The sequence below is a fragment of the Anopheles stephensi genome, chromosome X (assembly GCF_013141755.1).
Source record: "Anopheles stephensi strain Indian chromosome X, UCI_ANSTEP_V1.0, whole genome shotgun sequence".
Classification (NCBI taxonomy): Eukaryota; Metazoa; Arthropoda; class Insecta; order Diptera; family Culicidae; genus Anopheles; species Anopheles stephensi.
In genome coordinates this window covers 17,583,570-17,606,838 of record NC_050201.1, presented here as the reverse complement: position 1 = coordinate 17,606,838, position 23,269 = coordinate 17,583,570, and the positions used below count along the sequence as shown (strand labels likewise).

Below are 23,269 nucleotides of genomic sequence, written 5' to 3'. Positions count from 1 at the left end.
GGGAGGATGTCCAGTAGAAAGATTGGAAGATTTGTCTCATGTCAAGGAGTACGAAAAATTTGTTTCACTGATAAACAAGTGATTGATAAACAAGGATTGGCAAGCGGCTTTTACCAAGAAGCGTGAGGCATTTAAAGCCTTCCGGGACACGGGCTCGAGGTCCTTAAATGAAAAGAGAACGTGCAAAAACCTGTTGAAGGCGAAGAAAAAGGGTTATTGGCGTAAATACGTCAATAATCTAGACCCTGCCATTTCACTTAATTCGCTTTGGAGAATGGCTAGAAGGATGCGAAACAGCAACAACATCAATGAGAGCGAAAGCTTTTCTGGCGAGTGGCTGTATGAATTAGCCCACAAGCTTTGTCCCGATTTCGTTCCTGCGCAAAGCTTTACACAACATGCGCCTGGTAGTGACCCTAGGATGGATTCACCGTTCACTATGGTAGAGCTATCACTTGCTCTCTTATCAAGCAAAAATTCCTCCCCAGGTCTGGATCAGATTGGTAGCAAATTGCTTCAAAATCTTCCCGACGTAGGGAGGAAACGTCTGTTAAGCATCTTTAACAAAATGTTGGACAACGTCCCGCAAGAGTGGAGAGAAGTGAAAGTTGTCACTATCTTGAAGCCTGGCAAACCTCCATCAAGATACGATTCGTATCGGCCAATATCGTTACTGTCGTGTCTGAGGAAACTCCTTGAAAGAATGATTCTTTTCCGGTTAGAAGAATGGTTGGAATCAAACAAGCTTCTCTCAAATACCCAGTTTGGTTCTCGTAAAGCCAGGGGTACTAATGACTGCTTAGCCCTTCTGGTTACAGAAATAGAGCTTGCTCGTGCACGCAAGCAGAACATGGAATCGTAAGTGTTAAGTGTTTTTTTTTTCTTTTTGTAATGCAACGGGTGATCCGTTGACTAAGCAATAGCATCCGGGGTCAATGCCGACACTGTGGTAAAAAGGGAGGCAGACTTTTTTGAGTAACAGTGTTCCTCTTCTCTGTGTAGCCTTGATGGGGCGAGCCCGGCCTGGCTGGCGTTGGGTTCGGAGGTGGTCGGCGAGTGCAGCCTCGTGATTAGCAGAGACCCTGCTGTTACGGGATGAACCTCGCTGATATTGTCTGGATTCGGTGCTGGTCTGGTTGAGCTTGGGCTATCATTGTTGGCAGTTTGAGAGCGCTTTACGCAGGCAAATGTTTGTGCTGTCCAGATTCCTGTTCTCTTTTTTTTTTGTCAGACAAAACTCGGAAGGATGTTGTTTATTCCAAACACACCACCACCACCATCACACCCACAGACAGCAATAGAACCGGACCAAAATATCGGACATCCAATAGCACTTCAATACTACCACCACAATAGACCTGGAGTAACACGCCGCAATAGCCACACATCCACAACCGAGTATGCCCGGGATAAGGCAAAGGACAGGGAGGAAAATCCTTGTAAACTGTTGTATTTCTTTATATTTGTGAAATTTTTATACGTCAACACACGCGATGTTGACTTTACGGCGACTAACCGTCACACTTTAAATAAATAAATAGATAAAGCAATTACGTGTTTATTTTGTTAGGATCAAATAGGTACAGGGTTTCTTTAATAAATGAATGGTTTGATGTTGGAAGGATGGAAGAATGGAAGATTAATGAAATAGGCTTAAGAAATGAATCATAACGTTAAATAAACCGAACGAATAGAACCACAAACTGAAAAACGGAACGACATCTAATGTTACTGTTGCTGACGCGCCGATATGCTGACGACGCACTGATACTGATCTAGTTACGCACTGATTTTAACAATAAAAAAGCAGTTACGTAAACAAATGAATGAATGAATACAAAAAAAAAACGTTACGTAAACAAATAAATGTAAGATGCTGACTGCGGATCGGTCAGTAATTTTTTAGTATAAATTAGTCAGTAAGTGTATGAATAAAGCAGCATTCTAAAACCCACTCTTGGAAAGCTCCTAAAGTCGGAGGTCATCTTCCGGTCTTTCTTGAACAACACCGAGATATTCTGGTCAAGTCAGAGGTACTCTCCGGTCTTCAAAGGTTGAGTCGAAGGCATTCTCCGGTCTCAACTCCTCGAACGGGACCAGCGCCCAGCTCGACAACAGATACCATAATTATCATACTGTCGAATACCAGGACACAGATTTGCTAGATCCGTTGCAACAGCTAAAACCCAAAGTGTCAAGGACTACACTTCTACAAACCCCCGAGAAGTTATGACCAGCTGTGGGCACATAGTGCCATATTGCGTTGCGCTAGTATTAGTAGGATGGCACGAGATGCGGCAGCCCAAAGATCGGGTTCGGGAGATTAGATCGGTTCTGGCTTCTTATTAGAACAAGTGTAAATACTGTGACTAATAAAAAAGCTGTGGTTCCACTCTCTTAACTATATAATTATAATTTATTGATAAGCCTAACCTACAACTACATCTAAACTAACTAAACCTAACGTTAAAAAACCCTAATTTTATAATAGCTCTAAGTATCGCAATCTAGATGTTCACTGTTTGGCGTTCCGAGAGAGAAGAACGTGCAGCTTTACTCGCTTCGAACGCGTACCTTCAACTCTATCACTCTAACTCTGCTGGTCTTATACCAGTTATACCAGCAGCAACGCTATACGTTAAGTGCGCGTGATTATACCACATAATTATATATATAAAATGAAAACAATGAAGATTTTTTTATTTTCTTATTCTTTACATAAATAATCAGCAACTGATTTCAAAGCTTAAAAAATACTTCATCGCAAGAATTGCAATTCTGTTAATAACCCCCATCTATGTATTAAAAAATATAAATCTCCTTTTTCATCTTCTTTCTTGGCAAGACAACCTCTAAAGGTCTCGGTCCACTATTTCTGGATTTCTGTGACTTTATTTTACTCTTAGTAAAGCAGTCAGCCGTACGGGGAGGCGGACTGGATGGGAGAGGCGGTCTTGGATGGGCCGGTCCTGCCGTGTGAATACCGGCACCATTGTCGTCTCAGCCACCGGACCGCCCCGGTCTATTGGTAATATTAATCTATTTATGTAAATTATTATCAATAAACATATTATTTTTCTACTTTACATATCATCGTGTTGACAAAATATAATCGGTTCTTAAAGATTAAGAAGTAAGGAGGACCCGATTCTTTTAAATTCCTTTTCATGAGCTTATGCTTCATTTAGGCATTCCACTAGCACAGTGAAGATTCGAAGATAATGTTCGACTTCCACTAGCGTTTTTCATCAACCAAATATAGGTGAGTTAAAGTTGTAATACTCAGTTGATCTAACTGTTCAATGAATTTATACTTACAGTGTATACTCAACGATATTCGTTTAGATACTGAAGGAGGTACGCCATTCGATGCTATACATAGATACGAGCCCATCTCACTTCGCGAAATTTTTGTCAGCTTCAAGACTTCCCCTCGGTACGATGTAACTGTTGAAAAAGAATACAAAATATTTTAAAATTTACGCTTATGATATGAAAATAAAAGGTTATGTATGTACTTAAAAATGTCATGAATGTTCGAATTGATTGCTAGATTAATATGATGAATCTTGTAATGTGCCCGAGACGACAGCCGTGCCAGTCTTCACACGGTAGGACCGAAGCTCAAAATCCATTCGGACCGTCCTCCTGCCGGATAGACGATCCAACTACGTGGTATCTATGTTATGAACATCACAGTAGTGCAATATAATATAAGTGCGTAAAATATTAATGCAGTAGTAAGGCTTAGGTTAAGAAATGTACAGTAGAAATATACGGAGGTCAGAGACGACTTAGACACCGAACAAGAAGGCTAGCAGTCCCGTCGACTCTTAACTGGCGCAGTCAAACCGATCTAAACACAAGCGTTTTGTGCTCCGGTGTAAGTCACCATCACCGATGGAATATTGAAGATTTATGGGCACATCGCATGCGGTCAACGAACTAACCCATCCGCTCGAGGAAACGAAGCTCATCAGGAAACCGCTCGAAGAAAAGACGCTATAGTTCGATCCATTAAAATTTTCCAAGTGATTCGCGATCTTTTGCCCTTTAATGGCAATAGACTTAAATTAAATTCTTTCCTTATTTATGTAGAAAATTTAATGCCATTTGTTTTATCTGTTAAAGATATGCCATTTTATCGAATATGGTTATACACCAAAAGAACAAAAATTAAAACTGAACCCGATAACATATTAGAAATTCGTGGTGTACTGCGGGGTACAAGTATGGTACCGCCAAAGGATTGACCCTGCAAAAACTGGTCAAATCTCGATCTTCGAGCCGATTGTAGCATTTCCTAACTCGGGTCGGACTTTAGGCTTCTTCCTAGATTAACCAGGACCAGTTCTTAACGGTGGACTTCCGCTTGTTAACGCTTGATCGGGAGATGGCTTCCCAAAATCGCTCGAGTTGGACTGAAGGCCTTTTCCAGGGCGCCAGGACAAGTAGAACCTTGGAAAAAAAACTCCCGAGACTCGACTGTATCGATTAAGGTTAAAAAATGCAACTGTTTAATTGACAATTTCTAATGTTCTCATATACTAAAACAATCCCGAAAGTTCGGTTTTTAGAATGAAATGGAAAGGTGCAAAAGAGATATAAATTCTTTCGGCTTGAAGTAACCTGAACATAAAGACAGTAACATAAAGTGTCCAGCGTATTGAAGTGACGTTCGATTAGCTGTTTATGTTTTGGACTGTAAGATCAAGTGGGTGATCCCTTTTTATGACCCTAGGTAATGCATCGCGCATCGTCCTATGCATATTTGCTAGGCTAAATATGTACCTAAATTGCGTAGGCTTATTTCCCTGTCTTTTGGGTAGTCGTTTATTTGCTGCTCTTCGGGTAGTGCAATCGTGCTTTGTTTGAGCTTCGCGTTGGTTGCTTTTCCTGATTACTACCCATTCGTTTACGACATATTTCTGTCTTTATTACATTCATGACGAATGCCGCTGTGCATACCTAACTTGGTTTCAAATTATCAGAAATGTTAAATAATTATGTTTCCTCTTTTGGATATTTTATGACATACCCTAAAACGTTATCGTTATTGACTTATCGTCTTTGGCACGGTTTGATGTCTACCTATGATTTAAGGTTTTTCTTAAAATAATATTTGCTTGTGAGAATTTATCCTAAACGAAAGGTATTAAGTTATTAAAAAGTTGTTTATCCAACTGCTGCATGCCATTCAGTTAAGTTCAAATTTATTTTGTCGCGTTCTCAACAATTATGGAGAAAAAAGGAGCAGTCAAACGTTGCTGGGATATCTTCACTTTCAATCAAAATGTTTCAGTAGAAATCTTCTATAACGATGTGATTAAAATACTAACTTACTATTAACAGTGTACAGTTCAAACTATCGGGTCAATGCATTTCATGTTTTCTTGAGTAAAGTACGGGAACCTATCGGCGGGGTAGTGAGATCTCGTAAGCCAATCACATTACGTGAAGCATTTGATGCATGTGTTGAAGAGATTGGCTATAGAAAGAGAGCGAATAACATATACCAGCGCGCAATAAATTACTTACTTATCAGGCGCTACAACCGGTCATGGCCTGCTGCAACAATCCGTGAGTAATAACTCACGGTTTAACGCCGTCGTCTTCCAATCCGTTATCCCGGCCGTTCTGGAGCACGCATCAACGCCATCACTCCATCTAAATTTGAGCCTACCACGCCTCCTCTGTCCGTGTGGACGGCTTAAAAGGACTTTACGGGCTGGCTCGTGCGTTGCCGTCTCACAATGACAGATACTTATCTAATGCACCAAGAGCAAACACTACCACTGCTATGAGAACACAACATCGCAAATCGCATAAGTGTGTATCCTCAACAGATACCGATGGAACTAGGTTCAAGTAGAACGAGCATTCCAGCATTCTTCTTGCAACAACCAAAACTTAATGTTTGTTTCAACCGGTCCTCCACAATTCAATACAGAAGAAAGGCGATGTATTGATGACGAAAATAGGTCTGTCTACACGGAGTTGGTAGAAATCCCAGTTTCTTACCCGAAAATGAGCCGAAGTCTACCCACACAACTTTAAATCTGATTAGTTCCTTACATTTAACGCCGTACATTTGAATGCGACGGTCTGTCGTCATTCTCCCTTTGATCTGTAGACGAATATAAAGCACAAAACAATATCGTGATCAAGATCGGCCGTTTGTCTGTCGAAAGTCTGAATAGATGCCCCCCCACTAACGGGCACTCATTTTTGCAACTGAGTTACCTTAAATTTAGGTAAAAGTTAAGCAAAAATGTGAAAATTTGATGTAATAATAATTTATAATCATTAAAAATAATAAACAAATAAATAATTATATTAAAAAGTCTGGGTGCTTTGCATATCGCACAGCCGTGGTTGTTATCACGGTTGTTTTTTTCGGGTGGTAACTCCTAACATTTTATTTACATGTGATCGACGCAATTTGTAAAGTGTTGAACATATTTTACAGGGTTTCCGAGAAGAACTAACGATGTGCGAGCCATTTCTGGGCAATGGCTAGGATGAAGTTCACAATTGCCAGTTAGAACTGGCGATCTGTTACCCTTTCTGGACTATGGCCTAGTTGAGCTAGACACAGGCTAGGTTGAAGTGGAGGATGGCCAGGTTGAACCGAAATGTCTAATTTTAAACGTTTGCTGAAGCGTTCGCAAACTTTTGGGGTAACGCTTGAAAAATATTAAAAAATGACCGGCCAAAAACATATTTTTTGTAATTAATTTTTTTAAAGGATATTAATTGAAAGAGAACGCTTAAATTGGAACGTAGTTTGTATGTCATTATAAAATTATTATTTACTGCGCTTTGAACATGTTTCAATGCACAAAAACAAATATTTGTTTATTGTATTGCTGTTTTTGCTTTCCAATGTATTTTTTATTTTTCTGTAAAATATGCAAAACAATAGTTAAAATAATCCGAGTCATTGAATACAAACATAAACTTCAACTGTCATCTTGCAGATGAGAATGTGCAGTATGAGGATCCATGGAAGGTTCTTCAACCTTAGCATTATTAATGTGTGCAGTCCGCACCTTGGAAGCCACAAAGACGAGAAAGAGATGTTCTATACGCAGTTGAAGAGGGAATACGACCGCTACCCACAACATGATGTGAAGATAGTCATCGGGGATTTTAACGCTCAGGTCGGATGGGAGGTTTGAGACCCACTAGAACGTGAAGAACTACACACGACTGAGAAGACACTAGACTCAACTCTTTCAGAACAAGAAGCGCAGCTTCGAGGAGTCGGATGAGCAGCTGATGAATCTTAGTCGGGGATAACCCGTAAGTTTTACAGGATGCTGAATGCGACACGAAGCGGTTTTACGGGTTAGCGGGCCACAACGCGGAGGGAGATATCTTGTCGGGCGAGTGAGAGGTAATCAACAGATGGAAGTGCTACTTCAACAGACACCTGAACGGAGCAGATGCAGCTGACATAGGACCAGACGCAGAAAGCAGAAGAATACAGCACTACAACAACGACCAAGTACGACGAAGTACCCCCGCCATCAGACAGCTGAAATCCCACAAGTCGGCTGGCAGCGATGGGCTGGTGACATCACTATTCAATATGGGACCGCAGAGGCTTACCGCGGTCATGCATCGGCTGATTGTCAGGATATGGGGCCAGGAAGAACTACCGGAGGAGTGGAAGCTGGGTGTCATTCACTGTCATTCAAGGACGACAGCATGTTCGACACTCTCACCTGGCACTGCACACCGTTCATAGTAGCCCTTAACAGCCAAACAAGCTTCGCAGGGAAACCTTACTACCGTATGATGTTCCATTGCTGTTCCATGATCTCCCCATCGTTTGCCCCGGGACCGGACGCGATTCCGCTTTCTATCCTGAAGTGAAGTGGTGCCACCATTGCGCCAATCCTGGTCTCGATTTTTCGTGACTCGTTTCGCCTGGGTACCTATCCTGTTAGCTGAATAGCCTCGTGGTTAGTTCCAGTGCACAAAAAGGGAGACAAATCCAGTGCTTGTAATTACCGCAGCATCGCATCGCTTTGCGCCTGCGCTAAGATTTTCGAGCTTGTTGTGTACGAACCTCTTCTCGCTGCTGCCTCGAATTACCTCAGCACTACTCACCATGGATTCGTTCCCAGGCGTTCAACCATCATAAACTTGGTTGAATTTGTCAGCGTTTGCCACAGGACCATCGACTCCGGGTCCCAGATGGACGCGGTATATATGGACGCCCGTTGGGTACGCCCGTCCAATTGTTGACTTGGATGTGTTCATATCTCGCCGGCCGATCGCACCGCATGAAAATGGAACCCCATATGCCGTGTTGTATTCTTGCTTCTTCAGGGGTGCCTCAAGGGAGCAACCACGGACCGCTGCTGTTCAGCATTTTCAGCAATGATGTAAATAGGATGCTCCCCACTGGGAGCCATGCATGACCTACTGGTTGCTAATGATGCCATGCTATTCCTGCCGATCCGAGACCAGTTCGAGCCCCACCAACTCCACCATCAAACTACACTCTGTTCATTCCAGTCCTTGTGTTCAGAGAATGGTCTTGAATTGTGCGTTGAGAAGTGTGTTATCGTTACCTTCACGAGAAAGCGCTGTCCTCTGGTGTACGACTACACTTTAAACGGTTCTACCATTGTCCGCAAAAGCTGTTTCACGGATTTAGGAGTGTTTGTCGATGAGAAGTTGAGCTTACACAAACAGCTGGAACACGTCGTCACCAAGGGCAACCAGCTGATGGGTTTGCTTAAGCAACTTGCTCTGCGACTTCACGGACTCAGTCTCCATCAAGACGCTCTACTGCTCCTTGGTTCGATCGGTGCTGGGGGTGGAGGAGTGCAGCTATAGACCGAGTTTATTGGAAACGGATTGGATACCAGGCCATTTCTCTTAGACGTTTTCCATAGGAGCAAGCCAAGAAAGAAGGAGGAGAAAAATACAACAAAAAAGCTCAAGAATCTATACTTTTGAAGAATTCTTCTTCTTCTGTTTCTACCTTGGCACTATAACCTCGAAAGGTCTCGGCTGTCATTTCTGGCTTTTTGTGTCTTGATTTTACCCGAAGCAAAGTAGTCAGCCCTGCGTAAGGGCGACGGTCTTTTGGATGGGATTTGAATCCTGGTCCTGCCTTGTGAAGACCGTCGCATTTGTCATCTCGATCACTGGATCACCTCTTAAGCTGAAGAGATGAGCAACCAATATCAAAAAAACTTAATAGATGAAAAATTTAAACTAATGACAATGTTATTTATTATTTTATTAATTGATGATTACGGTCAGCCGCCGTATTGTCTAATGATAATGTTCATGAACTAAAAATCATAATGGTGAATTACGCGTATAGTGATAGAAACAAGAAAACCCAAGAAAGTATGGCGTGCGAATACAATGTTAAATTTAAAATATAATCAATGACAATGTTGTCTATTTAAAAAGAAAAATCTTAGCAGTGTGGAGTGCGGGACAGTCCATGAGGTGGACTGACAGGACCGGATCGGGAGTGTCTTCGAACTGTGAAAGCTGGTCTAGACGAAGCGCAACTCCAGGCGATACTACGATTTTGCGAAAAATTCTGTGATTTTGGTATGGAAGTGTATCACAAACTCACAGCACTTTTTCCCAAAATCAAGTTAGTGCTGTCAGTTGTGCTTCGTGTAGATCAGTTTTGAGACAAAAAATTATCATACTTCAGAGTTTCTGTTTGTGTTGTTCACTTCGTTCTACGCAAGTGTACCGTTAAAGGTTGATGTTTTGCACCTGAAGCCAACACACAGATTTCAGAGAATACAAGGGTAACGATGAAATCCGAACTCCATTCGGCGAGTATAGTAGCGGAAGCAATACTACTGTGTCCGAAAAATAAAGTGACTTTGCGTTTTTTTCTTAAATGGTTTTTGTATTAGGTCAAATGAAGGTTGTCACCTTCGAAGTAATCCCCTTCCGATGCAGTGCACCTCTTCCACCTCTTCTCCCACTTCTCGAAGCAGGTAGAAAACGCGGATGCTGGGATGTCCTTTAGTTCCGCCGTCGCTGCGGCTTCTATCACCTCGATAGTATCAAAACGATGTCCCCGAAGCAGCAGTTTTAGCTTGTTGAACAGCCAAAAGTCGGCTGGTGCCAAATCTGGCGAATACGGTGGTTGCGGAACAATATGGGTGCCAGTTTTTGCGAAAAACTTCCACAAAATGATGGCCGTATGGGAGGGCGTATTATCGTGATGCAAAAACCAGCTGTTGTTTTTTCACAAATGTATCGTAATGCATGTTCTGAAATGTATCGTATCGTCAACCAACGATTGTTAACCACCAAATCCATGATTTGGACGACATGGGCGTTGTTGGTTGTGGTGGATGGTCTCTATATCAACATGGAAAAAAATACTTGGCGCAGCCCTGAAAACAAATTGTCACTCCAAGCCGGGTTGATGTAGTGACTTGAAACGTGACAGATCTGCCAAAACATAGTTATTGATAAACGAAAAATAAAAACAAGGTGTTTCTTTTGGTGCACGAAATTTGACATTGAATGTCAATTTACTTTTCGGACACAGTAGTACGTTGTAGCAGAGTCGTGTACCATTGGTTTGATGTCGTTGATCATTATGCTCGTTTTATTTATTTATTTATTTGTTTATTTATTTATTTATTTTTTATTATAAAAGTCAACACATGCGGTGTTGACAATATGGCATCAAGCCGTCATCCTAAAAATATAAACACATAATTTATTTATTATAACGGTTTGATGCCGTATTGTCACCACCACGTGTGATGACTGTGAATATGAAACTCACTAGCAAAATAAATTTATCAAAATTAACAAAGCAGCGGACAAGCTACTTTCATTTCATTCATATATTATTTCTTTGGTTTTCATTCATATATTATTTCATCATTCCCGGTCCTTAGCTGGTAGTTGTATATTAAATTCGAAAGCATAATTGCGGGTTACATCACGCAAGTAGTGACAATTTAGTAAACAGGAAAACAATTGTTTTAAACTAACAGAGGCTTAGTGCAATTTATTTTTTCCAAGTACATCAAAAGACGTTTTTTCTAAAAAATAAAAGTGCATTTTGTTCTGTAAGAAAAGCTTGATCTGCGCAATATAACTTTGCGCAGAAAAATTTCCATTATGTTTTTAGTGAAACTCTATTCGCATTTTCTCAAAGCTTGCATCCAACACTGAATAACCGATCTTTCTTCTTTTTCTGCTTCTTATTTGTTTAAATACCTGCGTGGAAAAATCTTCCATATAATGGCTTTTTAAACTTATTGATACCACGTAGTTGAATTGGATTATTGAATTTGTTGAATAGTCTTCACTTCTTTATATTGATTTTAGTTTGTAAGTTTTTTTTTCAGATAGCTACTTACCAAGCTGCTTCGACCCGGTGGCATCTTTGAGAATGATATCAGTGCCATCTTCACGCCGCCATGTGACAATAGGCTCCGGATAACCTTTTGCTCTAGTAGTGGAATACAAAAAAAAAACAGAAAAATTTAGTAAAATAGTAAAATGAGGAAAGTGTATTCGATGGTGTTGGTTACGCCGTGTATATTACAGTTGGAGAACGTAACGAGTACAGTGGGTCTCGTGAACATTAGTGAAAAAGCGACACTGCATTTGATCTGTGTGGATCAGAAGTATTGCCATTGAGTTTTTATTAGAACTTAGTGCAAAAACCTTTGAAACGCGAGTAGATACTAGGTGAAAAAGACACTAGCGTGAGAGAGAAAGGTTTGTCCTCTATCGTCCTTAGTGATTGCGTGTTACAAAAATGAAGTGCTGGGAACAGAAGCTGACAGCAGTGGATACTAGGTGATGTTATAAACATCCACACATGCATATAAAGTTTTTACGAATTCAAGGAACATTTTCTTAAATCTTCAAGTTATTCATAAAGATCTTACTGGATTTGAGCTTTACAACATGAGTAGAAGCTGCCGTTTCAGACAAAATTATATTTGCCGCACGAATTGCAAATGGTACGGCGGCCGAGGCGATAGCGGTGCCGGTCTTCACACGACAGGACCGGGATTCAAACCCGGTGCGGTCTGTGAAGTTGTCTTTTTGTGCTTAAGGCGCTCGTTTTTTTTTAAACTAATATTAAATCATACTACCTAAAAAACTATACTTCAATTAAACACTTTCACCATTTACAAACATTTACAAAACATTCTGGTGCCAGGTTATTGTTTCGCGAAAATGGTGAGGTTGAGCAATGTTTGAAAAAACGATGGGATAGGTTTTCCTTTACGTAGATTAGCGATTATACTCCTGCCATAGAGATAAGCGTGAGCAGCGACCCAGCTAATTCATATCCAGTCGTGTCGCCGCCAACAACACATACTGAAACCCGCTGACAACGACCAAACCAGCTTGTTTTACATGCTACAAACGAACCAACGAGCCTATTACAAAGAATGCACTGACGATCGACTATCAATCGTTCTACATGCTACCAACGTTTGACCACACATTCTACTGGCCGGAGTAGGTCAGTAAGGTGCTGAAGAAATCCGTTGACGATGGTTTACCGACCGAAACACCGCCGTTGTCAACCGATTCATCAACCATCGAGGCTCCACCGTTACCGAAGTGCTGACGACGCAGATACGAATGAGCAACACCACAACGGATCGACGAGGAAGGAGAAACGGGGAAGGGAATGCAGGGTAATTAAATTAAGGTTAAATGTTAAGCATAAAAGACCAATTTGGGGTTAATAAATGGTCTTTTGTCAGTTAAACTTCTCGGAGTGTGGTCGTCTTTGTTTTCGTGTATAAGAATTCTAAAAAAAAAACCTTTCATCTGGTGACAGCGGTGGGATATATTACAAATACCCAAGAATCTGAGAGTAGCAGCCCGGTGGGTTGTGGAATAAGTACCGAAAAAACCTTAGTTCAGTAAAATAAGTACACTGAAAAGTGCAGTGAAAGTGCAGTGAAATATAAGTGGTGAAAATTTCGTTTGCAGAAAAAGTTATCAGTGAATTGTGACTTTTATAGTTCAATAGACTAAATACATTTATTTTATTATTTATTAAGTATTACGGTCCGATGCCGTATTGTACAAAAGACATTTATAGAGCAAAAAAAATGCAAAGGTTTCATTTACAGATTACATCTGAAGAAGCTGACTCTCTTACATCCACTCCAACGTACGAAGTTCAACAAAGAAGGCCACTTTGAAATTTACGCTGTTCATAGTTGTATAGTAATTAGACATAACTCAATTTTTTTAGACAACTCAGAAGTCATTGTAAAAAAAACGCAATTTTATCAGGAAGCCTTATTCATCTGGCTCCGTCTCCAAAAATTCCTACAATTATCGTAAAAGCTCCCAGCGTCGGTGAATTCGAAGCATTGGTAAACATCGGCTGGAAAAGCACTCCGAATGCAAAGGTTATTACCTCAAAAGGGTCGGACTACCGAGCGTACTTGTCAAGATTTAAGAAACAAATAAAGAAAGACAGTTTGTCACTCAATAGAACTTTCTGCGACTTGAGAATGGCGGAACCTTCAGGAAATGAGTGCACAATCGAGAAAGCAATGACTCTCATACCAGAATTTCGAGGATCGGGACACGAACTCGAACTATTTATTCGGCAAGTAGATCGTGTAAAAGAACGTAATCTTGTGGATGAGGACGAGCTATTAGATATAGTTCTCTCGAAAGCCATATTTCATCGGACGAAAACTTTAGGACAAAGGCCGAATGAAACCTACAGAAAGTACAAAGATAGGACTAGACAACTCGTAGAAATTGTAAAGACTTACGTCCATGATAATGGAGCGCTGACAGAGTATGCATGTAGACATATTAAACACCACTTCGTAACGGGATTGAACGATGCCAATTTAAAAATGCTTGCATCAATGCAAAATAATCTAGAATTGGAACCGCTCATGGCCTATTTGGAGGAGGTGCATGAAAATACGGATCGGGTTCTAAAAATCTACCTATGACCTGAAATTTCGATCGTGACAATTGGTTTAGTCATGGATATGAGGAACCTACGGACCGATATTTGGAGAGACCATACTGTGATATCTCAGCGGAACGCAAATTAAATTAGTGGATACAGCGATACCTTTCACTTCTGCTTTCTTCATCAGACTGACCCCTCATATTTTGGTCGTCTCTATTTTACCTCAATTTTGGGTTCACACCGAGTATGGCCCTCTTCCCCTATCCACACTACGATCGACTTTCCGGAATTCTCGCTTGCGATCGAACGCGGTGCGATCGAACGACAATAGCGCTCCAGCTGGTCGCCGATACATTTGCCGTTTTCGGTAGCAGCACACTCGTTCCAATGAAATAGAACACATACCGAAACTCGAAGTCTCTTGCTTGGATGAACGATAGGTATTATGATGAGTACACACCAGTGCAAATGCCGTTTAGGAACGGGCGCCCTCCACATGATAATCGTTGGGAGAACAGACTGTATGGAACTTTTGCACAAAATTCGTGGCCTGAACCCGAAACATACATTCAAGGGACTAGGTGGGAAACGCGAAGACCCGTAAATAATTATGCATACCCCGTGGAGAGAGCTAGACCACCACCGAGTAACAACAGACGCAATTATCAAGGGGGTGAATCCTTCAATAATCAAGGTCGCAGAGGAAGAGGAACAGGAGCTGTTAATGCCGGAGTTCGGAGAAAATTATCTTGATGAAAGAATGGACTACAACTTAGTAGAGTACAAGACGAGAGCAACTATCAAAGGTGAACCAAGACCGAAGGTTTTATTTGAGACATTGAATATAGGGCAGATTGGAAAAGAAGTAGAGAGCATTTTAAAAGAGTTTAGCGATGTATTTTTCTTAGAAGGAGACGAATTTCCCTGCACCACTGCCGCAGAACATGAGATTGAGACCACTACAAACGTACCGATAAATAAACGACAGTATAGGTATCCAGAAGCAACAAAGTCTCAATTGAAGGAACAAATAGACGAAATGTTGAAACAAGGAATAGTGAGGCAAAGTAAGAGCCCCTAGAATGCTCCAGTATTGACGATACCTAAGAAGAGAGATGCGGACGGTACTCAGCGATACCGTATTGTAGTAGATTACCGTGATCTTGACCTCGTCACAAAACCTTTCGTTTATCTGATATCGCTCATATATGAAATTTTAGATACGTTTGGCGATAGTAAATATTTTTCCACTTTGGATTTGAAATCGGAATTTTATCAGGTTCCCATTCATCCAAAAGATGCGCCGAAGACCGCCTTATCATCAACAAATGGACATTATGAGTACACTCGAATGCCAATAGGTTTGTAAAACAGTCCATCGAACTTTCAGAGGCTAATGAATAATGTGCTATACGAATTCGAAGGAGTTAGAGCAGTCGTATACTTAGATGACATTGTAATGGCCGCACCGAAGTAGAACATAATAAGCATTTGCGCAAAGTAGTAAGCTCGAACCCCTCGACATTACGTCTTCGGAAGGAAATTTATAGTTTACACCGACCACCGACCATTAGTTTCCATTTGGCGATTGAAAGAAACCTCTCCAACATTGACGTGACTCAGATTACGGTTACAGGGAATCGTTTGCAAAATACGTTACAAGAAGGGAGCAGAGAACGTTGTGGCTGATTTTCTGTTCCGGATTCCTCACAATAGTGGAAAGGAAGAAATTGACCACCCTGGTCCAAAACGAGAACTTGTTGCAGTTACAACTCGAAAACAAAAGAAAATGATGAATAATATAGATAGAACCGACTCCAAAGGGATAACACAACAAAACGAAGTTGATTTCGAAAATCAATCGCACAGTTCGAAGACCGAATTAGGAAACAAATCGTACAAAGGAAACATAACTTCACCAATAGAGGGAAACTTGACAACGAACGAAGGGGTTGCAGATCTTATGCAGATGCAGGTCAATGACGCGTCCAAAGATATCGATGAGAAAGATTTTGAAGGCATATACTCAAAATTCAAATCTAAACAGGAAAAGCGATCTTCAGATGTTCGGAAGTTGTCTTTTCAAAAGACTTACGACACCAAAGGGAAAACTATTCGAATAGTATTTCTGAACAGCCGTTCTGCGTTTAGAGATTTAAGGAAACTTTGCGATCTGCCACATGGGCTAAAGGATTACATGCAATATAATATAATACATATGCCCAAAGAGAGAATACTAGGCACAAACATGAAGGGAAAAAGCAACTCACTGCTTAAAGCGATTTTTTTAAATGTTCAACAAATGCATGGAGGAATGTACCCACCTGCAAAAAGAAATCGAACAAGAAGTACACGATGTGTCGTCTAGAAATGGAAATGATCCAATTTATGGGAGAAAAATACAACAAGAAAAATACGATGTATAATGCTAGTTCAGAGCGTATCGAAGTCACGAAAAAAGAAGTGGTCGATCTATTGAAAGAGTTTCACGATGCGCCATTAGGTGGACACGTAGGGGCTAAACAAATGCGGAAAAGAATGACCGCTATATACAGTTGGAATAACATGAAACGCGGCTTTGAAAAATACGTGCACAAATGTGGTTCATGTCAGACAAATAAAATCTGTAAGTACAACAGAGTTCCTATGAAAATTACTACAACTGCCTCTGAACCATTCGAGAAACTTTTTATGGACATTGTAGTACTACCAGAGACGGGACTGGAGAATAAATACGGTTTGATAATACAAGATGATTTAACACAATATTTGGTTGTGGCTGCTATGGTCAATCAAGAAGGTATCAATGTTTCAAGAACATTTATAGAAAACGTTATTTGCGAATTTGGAGTGCTGGAGGAGTTGGTAACAGATCAAGGTACTAATTTCATGAGACAAGTAATGAAAATTATCTCTAAAATATTGAAAATCGAAAAGATTAATAAAAGCGCCTATCATCCCCAAGCGAGAGAGCAAATAGGGAACTTAAAACCTATTTAAGACAATTCGTCAACGGGAATCCGGAAAACGGGGAAAAAATAAAGAAAAGAGAAAGAAGATCTAAGATAACGGAACAATGCAGTGGCAACCAATGTGGGGAGAAAAAGTGATAAGCTAGAAAGAATACACAACAACAGGTTAAAAATATACTACGATTGATCTTGTAGAGTCTAAAAGGAACGAAATTTTACTTCTCTTCCTCAGGTTTTTTCCTGTTATAGCCATCATGGAAGACAGTGGGCAAGTATATACCATACGTCTGGGTGAAACTCTGATTAAACAAGGATGGGCGAGATTTAGAATTGACACCTTGGAGAAGACAACAAGACTTTTGAACTAAAGCTGTCAATTAATATCTTCCGAGATATGTAATGGATTAGCGGAACGTGGTTTTGTCTAAAATTAAAGATCAACAGCGATTCCAAAGAAGCTTTTTTATTCTGCGGCCCGTAAGAAGTTTTTGGTCCTATTTGGGTGCCATGGACTCTAATGACCAATATCGCATCGATAAGAATCCCGATCGTATAAGGGCCAATGAGGAAAAATTTAAACATCGTTTAACAAGTGGTGTTGCGAACGCGACAAAATAAAATTGAGCTAAACTGACTGGCATGCAAGAGTTAGATGAACAACTTTAAATAACTAAATATCTTTCGTTTAGGATGAATCTCATCGGCAAATATTAATTTAGGAAAAACCTAAACTCACAGAAAGGCCTCGTGCCGAAAGGAAAAATGAAATTATGATAAACAATGGTAACGTGTCAGGACATGTCATAAAACAGCTCAAAATTATTCAGACATCAGGAAATCCTAAATAAACTCAGGCCATGTGATAAAATACAAGAGTAAAAAACATAGACCGGAAAAGAGCCCAACACATACATTATCGCTGCGCATTTAGTTTCACAAAAAAGGACCAACGCGAAGATCAAGGTACGATCGTATTATCCGTAGTGCAGTGACGGAAAGATCACTCGCGAATAGAGTAAACGACGCACAGGCAAAAATAAGAAAATAAACATACACACTTGCACTATAGATTTAGCCTATCAAATTATGCATAGGACGATGCGCGATACATTACCCAGAGCCATAAAAAAAGGATCGCCCACGCGATCTCACGGTCCAAAACCATAAACAGATAAGAAAACGTCGCTTCAAGGTTCGGGATATGCCCGACGCTATAGGTTTATGTTACTTCAGGTAAAAAGAGGTGCTATCTCTTTTAAACTTTTCCTTTCATTCTAACAACCTAATTTTCGGGATTATTTTAGTATATTAGACAGGATTTTTTGAGAATAAAATTGACTTGTAATCCAGACCTCAACGAAGAAGCTTGTGTTTCATTGTTAGGGTATCCATACAGAATCGGCAAAGTTTCACCTTTGCCTTCCCTCCGGATGTTGGTCTCGCACTTTGGTGTCTCCCCACTCTGTCGGAAGAATTAGGCGAAAATAAGCCAAGGAAGAACCACGGTTAGATACTTCTCTTGGTTATCCAGGAAAAAAGGTTAATCGTCTGATCGAGCTACGGCATTCCCGTTGTCCACGCCGAGTTAGTGAAGTGCGAGTCCGCCGCTAAAAACTTCTCTTGGTTACCCAGGAAAAAAAGGTTAGCCGCCTGATTCAAGCAACTCTGACAAGGCCAGGAATCTGCGCAGAGATTTCCCAAATCGATCATTCCTTCGCGTGGTCGGTTCAACAACGGTTCATTATCGAACTAACAAGTGAAGGCGACGTTATCACCAATCTATACGACCTAGTGCAAAATGCTACAAAAGATTTTGATCGAAGAATGGGTGAAACTCATAATGCTCTGACGACGGCCTCGGCTGAGCTTAAACAGGGGATTAGAGAAATGGAGCGTCAAAAACAGTTGGTTTGGATAAATCAGGAATTAGTTAACGTCCACTTGTGAAAAATTCAGTTGCTGACGGATGTTCAGCATAGACAAAGAATTGCACTTACAATGTTGATGGGACAAGATCTATCTTTACCGGATCTTCTGTCTATCGTAGATCCGGATAAATTTGTGATACATTTAGAGCAATTTGAACAAAATTTGCCGGAAAACTTCATTTTCCCAAGCAAGAGAGATGTGTGGTATCAGTGGGAAAATTTTTAGAGTTTTGACGCAACATACTAGTACGACTAGGGGAGGTAACATAGAACGCCATTTGAAAATCCAATATGTCGAGAAAGATAGTTACGGAAACTGTTCAGGGCATAGATTCTCCGGATTTTAAAGGAAATATTGTGATCTTAACAGAATTGGTCAACAACATAATTTTGAGTAGGAAAAATGACCTTTATTGATATGTACTGAGCGCCGAAGAGCTACAGAAATGTGTAATGCTCGACAAGGTATGGATGTGCGATTTCAACAAACCAAAAGAAAACTTGGAAAATAGCTCAAAATGTTTTCCGGCTTTAAAACAAAATGTTATCTCAGAAAATTGTAGCACAACTATATTTAGGATCTCTCTTGATTTATGGTTAGACACGCTAAAATCGAATGAATGGATGTATAATGCTCCGCAGGAAATTGTTTGCAACACCGCGGTAAACAATACCTCTTCTTCACATACAATGCGGGAATTGGAAAATCCTATTACAATCAGGAATGAGCCTTAAAACAAAGCATGTAGCGTTTAACTATAACGAAAACGAAGGGTCGACAGAAGAATAAATTTCCATAAATGACGTAATAATGTTACCCGAATTTGTCTGGAAACAGGACAATAAATCCAACGTAAATCTGATTGATATTCCCAGCGATCGCTACACATTTGCAAATTAGAAAAAGTTTTTCATGTTAGGAGTCCAAGCGCATGCATTAGATCGTCAAGAACCATCAATACAAAACTTGAATTATGCACCATTGAAAAATCCCAGGTTATCGATACCAATAATCTCGGCCTTGATAGGAATATTAATAGTAGTAGCCTGCGTTTTCAAGAGGAATCCAAAACGTCGAGCACAAGGTGCATAGTTACCTACAATTCATTTCTATTTGCCACAAGACGGAGCAATAGTTAACAACTTAGAGAAAGAACCTTAAAACTTTATTACACTTCCCTCATACGCAAATAATCAAGAACGAAATGGTTGAAGAATCAAAAGATGAAAAAAACGGCAGACATGCGCGAAAGAATTGCAAACATGATAGTAGAAAATAAATGATCAAGAAGAGTTAAAAGGTCCCAAGAATATTTTCAAGCTATAAAGATAAAATAAAATAAAAAAAAACAGGACCTTGTGGTCATAGAGAACATAGTTCGTAGCGAATAGCCCATAATAATTTTATTCGATTAGAAATAAAACTGTTACGTTTGTGGGAACGGTACTTCCGCAGGCCCTCATCCTTGAAGGCCTCCGGATACCCATAGACCGGCCATACGTGCCAAAGGTGGCTACCTGCTCGAAGTGCAGCAGGATTGGACACGCCGAACTGTTCTGCACTCGCAAGACTTGCTGCGGTAAATGCAGAGGTGCGCATTCTACTGAGGAGTGCAAAGCGCCGTCCCAAAAATGCTCGCAATGTCGGGAGGGGTGGCATGAGGTAGTAGTGTGCCCAGTGTATCGAAAACTCCAGAGGGAACAGACCAAAACGATAGCCGAGCGGGCACGCGGTTCATACAGCGACGCCCTAAAAGGAGCGATCGCGTCGAACCCTTTTGCAGTGCTAGATAACACAGCTGCAAATGGCGAGGCCAACTCGACTGCACTCGAGCAGGTGCCATTGAGATCGGCAAAAGTACTAAGAGTGCCTTACAAAAAGGTACAAAGGAAGGTACTTAAGTTAAAAAACAAACCTTTGGCACCACAGCGCCACGCTAAAATTTCCCTAACCGTCCCGAAACGCAGCGCTGAGCCCAAAACTCCCGACCCCCAAATTGCCAGGAAACAGCACAAGAAGAAGCGATCTTTTCGGACCGAAGCTCCGGTGGAAAGCCTGGCATTTCCGACGGAGCCCACGAGCTTCCCGAGAACTCCCACCCCGTCTCTTTCCGAGATCCTTGAGTCCCTTCTCTTGACCCTTAACCTCCCGCAGCATTTGCACATGATCGCAACTTGGGCCCTTCCTTCCCTGAAGGGGATGATCAAACAGTGGCTGGCTCAATGGCCATGCTTAAGTATGATGGTCCGTTTGGATGATTAATGGCTCCTATCATGCAGTGGAACTGTAGGAGTTTGCTTGGCAAGATAAACTCTTTCAAAGCACTAGTGGGTAAACACAACTGTGATGTGTTTGCCCTCTGTGAAACTAGGCTATCGGATGACATTGAATTAACCTTCCCGGGATATAATATAATCCGTGAAGATCGCGTTACTAGGGGTGAAGGGGTACTAATTGGTGTTCAAAAGAGTCACACTTTCACCAGAATACCCACCCCTAGACAAGAAATGATAGAAACTGTCGCAGTTCAGGCAAAACTGAGCGTTTTTAACGTGATAATTGCATCTATTTATATCCCCCCGATAGCCAATTATTAAAAATGAAAAAATTTAAAAGATCAAACAGGATCTTGCAAATTAAGCAGCGGTTTTGTCGGGACCGCTTTAGATCCTGGGAGACTTTAACTCTCATGGAATCGACTGGGGGTGCGATAAGGATGACATTCGCACTCCTATCATCCGAGATTTCTGCGACAGATTTGGGTTTTCAATTCTCAACTCAGGAGAGGCAACTAGGATGCAGACACCTCTAAGTAGGGCGAGTGCACTGGACCTGTCTCTATGTCCATCAGCAATGGCCCTGGATTTTAGTTGGAAGGTGATCCAGGACCCTATCGGCAGTGACCACTTGCCGATAGAAATTTCCTACATCAAGGGAGGATGTCCAGTAGGAGGAACACCCGTTAAATGTGACGCGCAAAAACCCGTTGAAGGCGAAGAAAAAGGGTTATTGGCGTAAATACGTCAATAATCTAGACCCTGCCACTTCACTTAATTCGCTTTGGAGAATGGCTAGAAGGATGCAAAGCAACAACATCAATGAAAGCGAAAGCTTTTCTGGCGAGTGGCTGTATTTTGCCCACAAGCTTTGCCCCGATTTCGTTCCTGCGCAAAACTTCAAGCAACATGCGTCTGGTAGTGACTCTAGGATTGATTCACCGTTCACTATGGTAGAGCTATCACTTGCTCTCCTATCAAGCAAAAATTCGTCCTCAGGTCTGGATCAGATTGGTAGCAAATTGCTTCAAAATCTTCCCGACGTAGGGAGGAAACGTCTGTTAAGTATTTTCAACAATATGTTGGAGGTCAACAGCGTCCCGCAAGAGTGGAGAGAAGTGAAAGTTGTCACTATCTTGAAGCCTGGCAAACCGCCATCAAGACACGATTCGTATCGGCCGATATCGTTACTGTCGTGTCTGAGGAAACTCCTTGAAAGGATGATTCTTTTCCGGTTAGAAGAATGGTTGGAATCGAACAACCTTCTCTCAAATACCCAGTTTGGTTTTCGTAAAGCCAGGGGTACTAATGACTGCTTAGCCCTTCTGGTAACAGAAATAGAGCTTGCTCGTGCACGCAAGCAGAACATGGGATCTATTTTCCTGGATATACAGGGGGCATTTGACTCAGTATCACCATACAAGCTGAGTCAAAAATTGGAAAATGTGGGGCTGAGTCCAAAGTTGAATAATTTTCTTTTGATCCTTTTGTCGGAAAAAACTATGAATTTCAAAAATGGTCATGCTCAGCTGAAGCGAACCAGTTTCCATGGACTAGCACAAGGGTCCTGCTTGAGCCCCCTGTTATACAACTTTTATGTTAGCGAAATAGATTCTTGTCTAGCTCCGAACTGCAGCATTAGACAATTGGCAGACGACGGCGTCATATCTTTTGCAAGCAGGGACGCCGCCGAAATACAACTGGCTTTACAAACCACTTTGGACAACCTTTCCGAGTGGTCTGAAAACCTTGGTATCAAGTTCTCTGCAACGAAAACTGAGATTGTAGTCTTTTCCCCTTTTAGCGACACGACGAAAAACAGGGAGAAAAGACTATTTGACCCGAAAATTGATGTCTTTTTGTACGGTGAAAAGATATCAACTTCCAAACCATATCCGCAATTCCTTTTTTCCGCAACAGCATCCGGGGTCAATGCCGACACTGTGGTAAAAAGGGAGGCAGACTTTTTTGAGTAACAGTGTTCCTCTTCTCTGTCTAGCCTTGATGAGACGAGTGCGGCCTTGCTGGCGTTGGGTTCGGAGATGGTCGGCGGGTTCAACCCCGTAATTAGCAGAGACCCTGCTGTTACGGGATGGAACTCGCCGATAGCTTCTGTGTTCGGTGCTGGCTTGATCGAGCTTGGGCTATCACTG

At 41.2% G+C, this 23,269-nt stretch overlaps 2 protein-coding genes across 11 annotated transcripts in view; one reads left to right on the top strand and one right to left on the bottom strand.

Annotated features, from left to right (window-relative positions):
- The window catches only part of LOC118512517 (dopamine receptor 2), a 456,086-nt gene that overhangs the window by 46,806 nt on the left and 386,011 nt on the right, over window positions 1-23,269 (top strand). The window lies entirely within an intron of this gene.
- LOC118512589 (lachesin) overlaps window positions 1-23,269 on the bottom strand; it is a 94,054-nt gene that overhangs the window by 8,570 nt on the left and 62,215 nt on the right. For all 9 annotated transcript variants that reach the window (XM_036057251.1, XM_036057304.1, XM_036057242.1 and 6 more), the window contains 2 exons: window positions 11,382-11,473; window positions 3,319-3,447 (listed from right to left, as the gene is read on the bottom strand). In XM_036057251.1, the coding sequence (XP_035913144.1) occupies window positions 3,319-3,447; window positions 11,382-11,473 (221 nt within the window). The remainder of the gene's footprint in view (window positions 1-3,318; window positions 3,448-11,381; window positions 11,474-23,269) is intronic.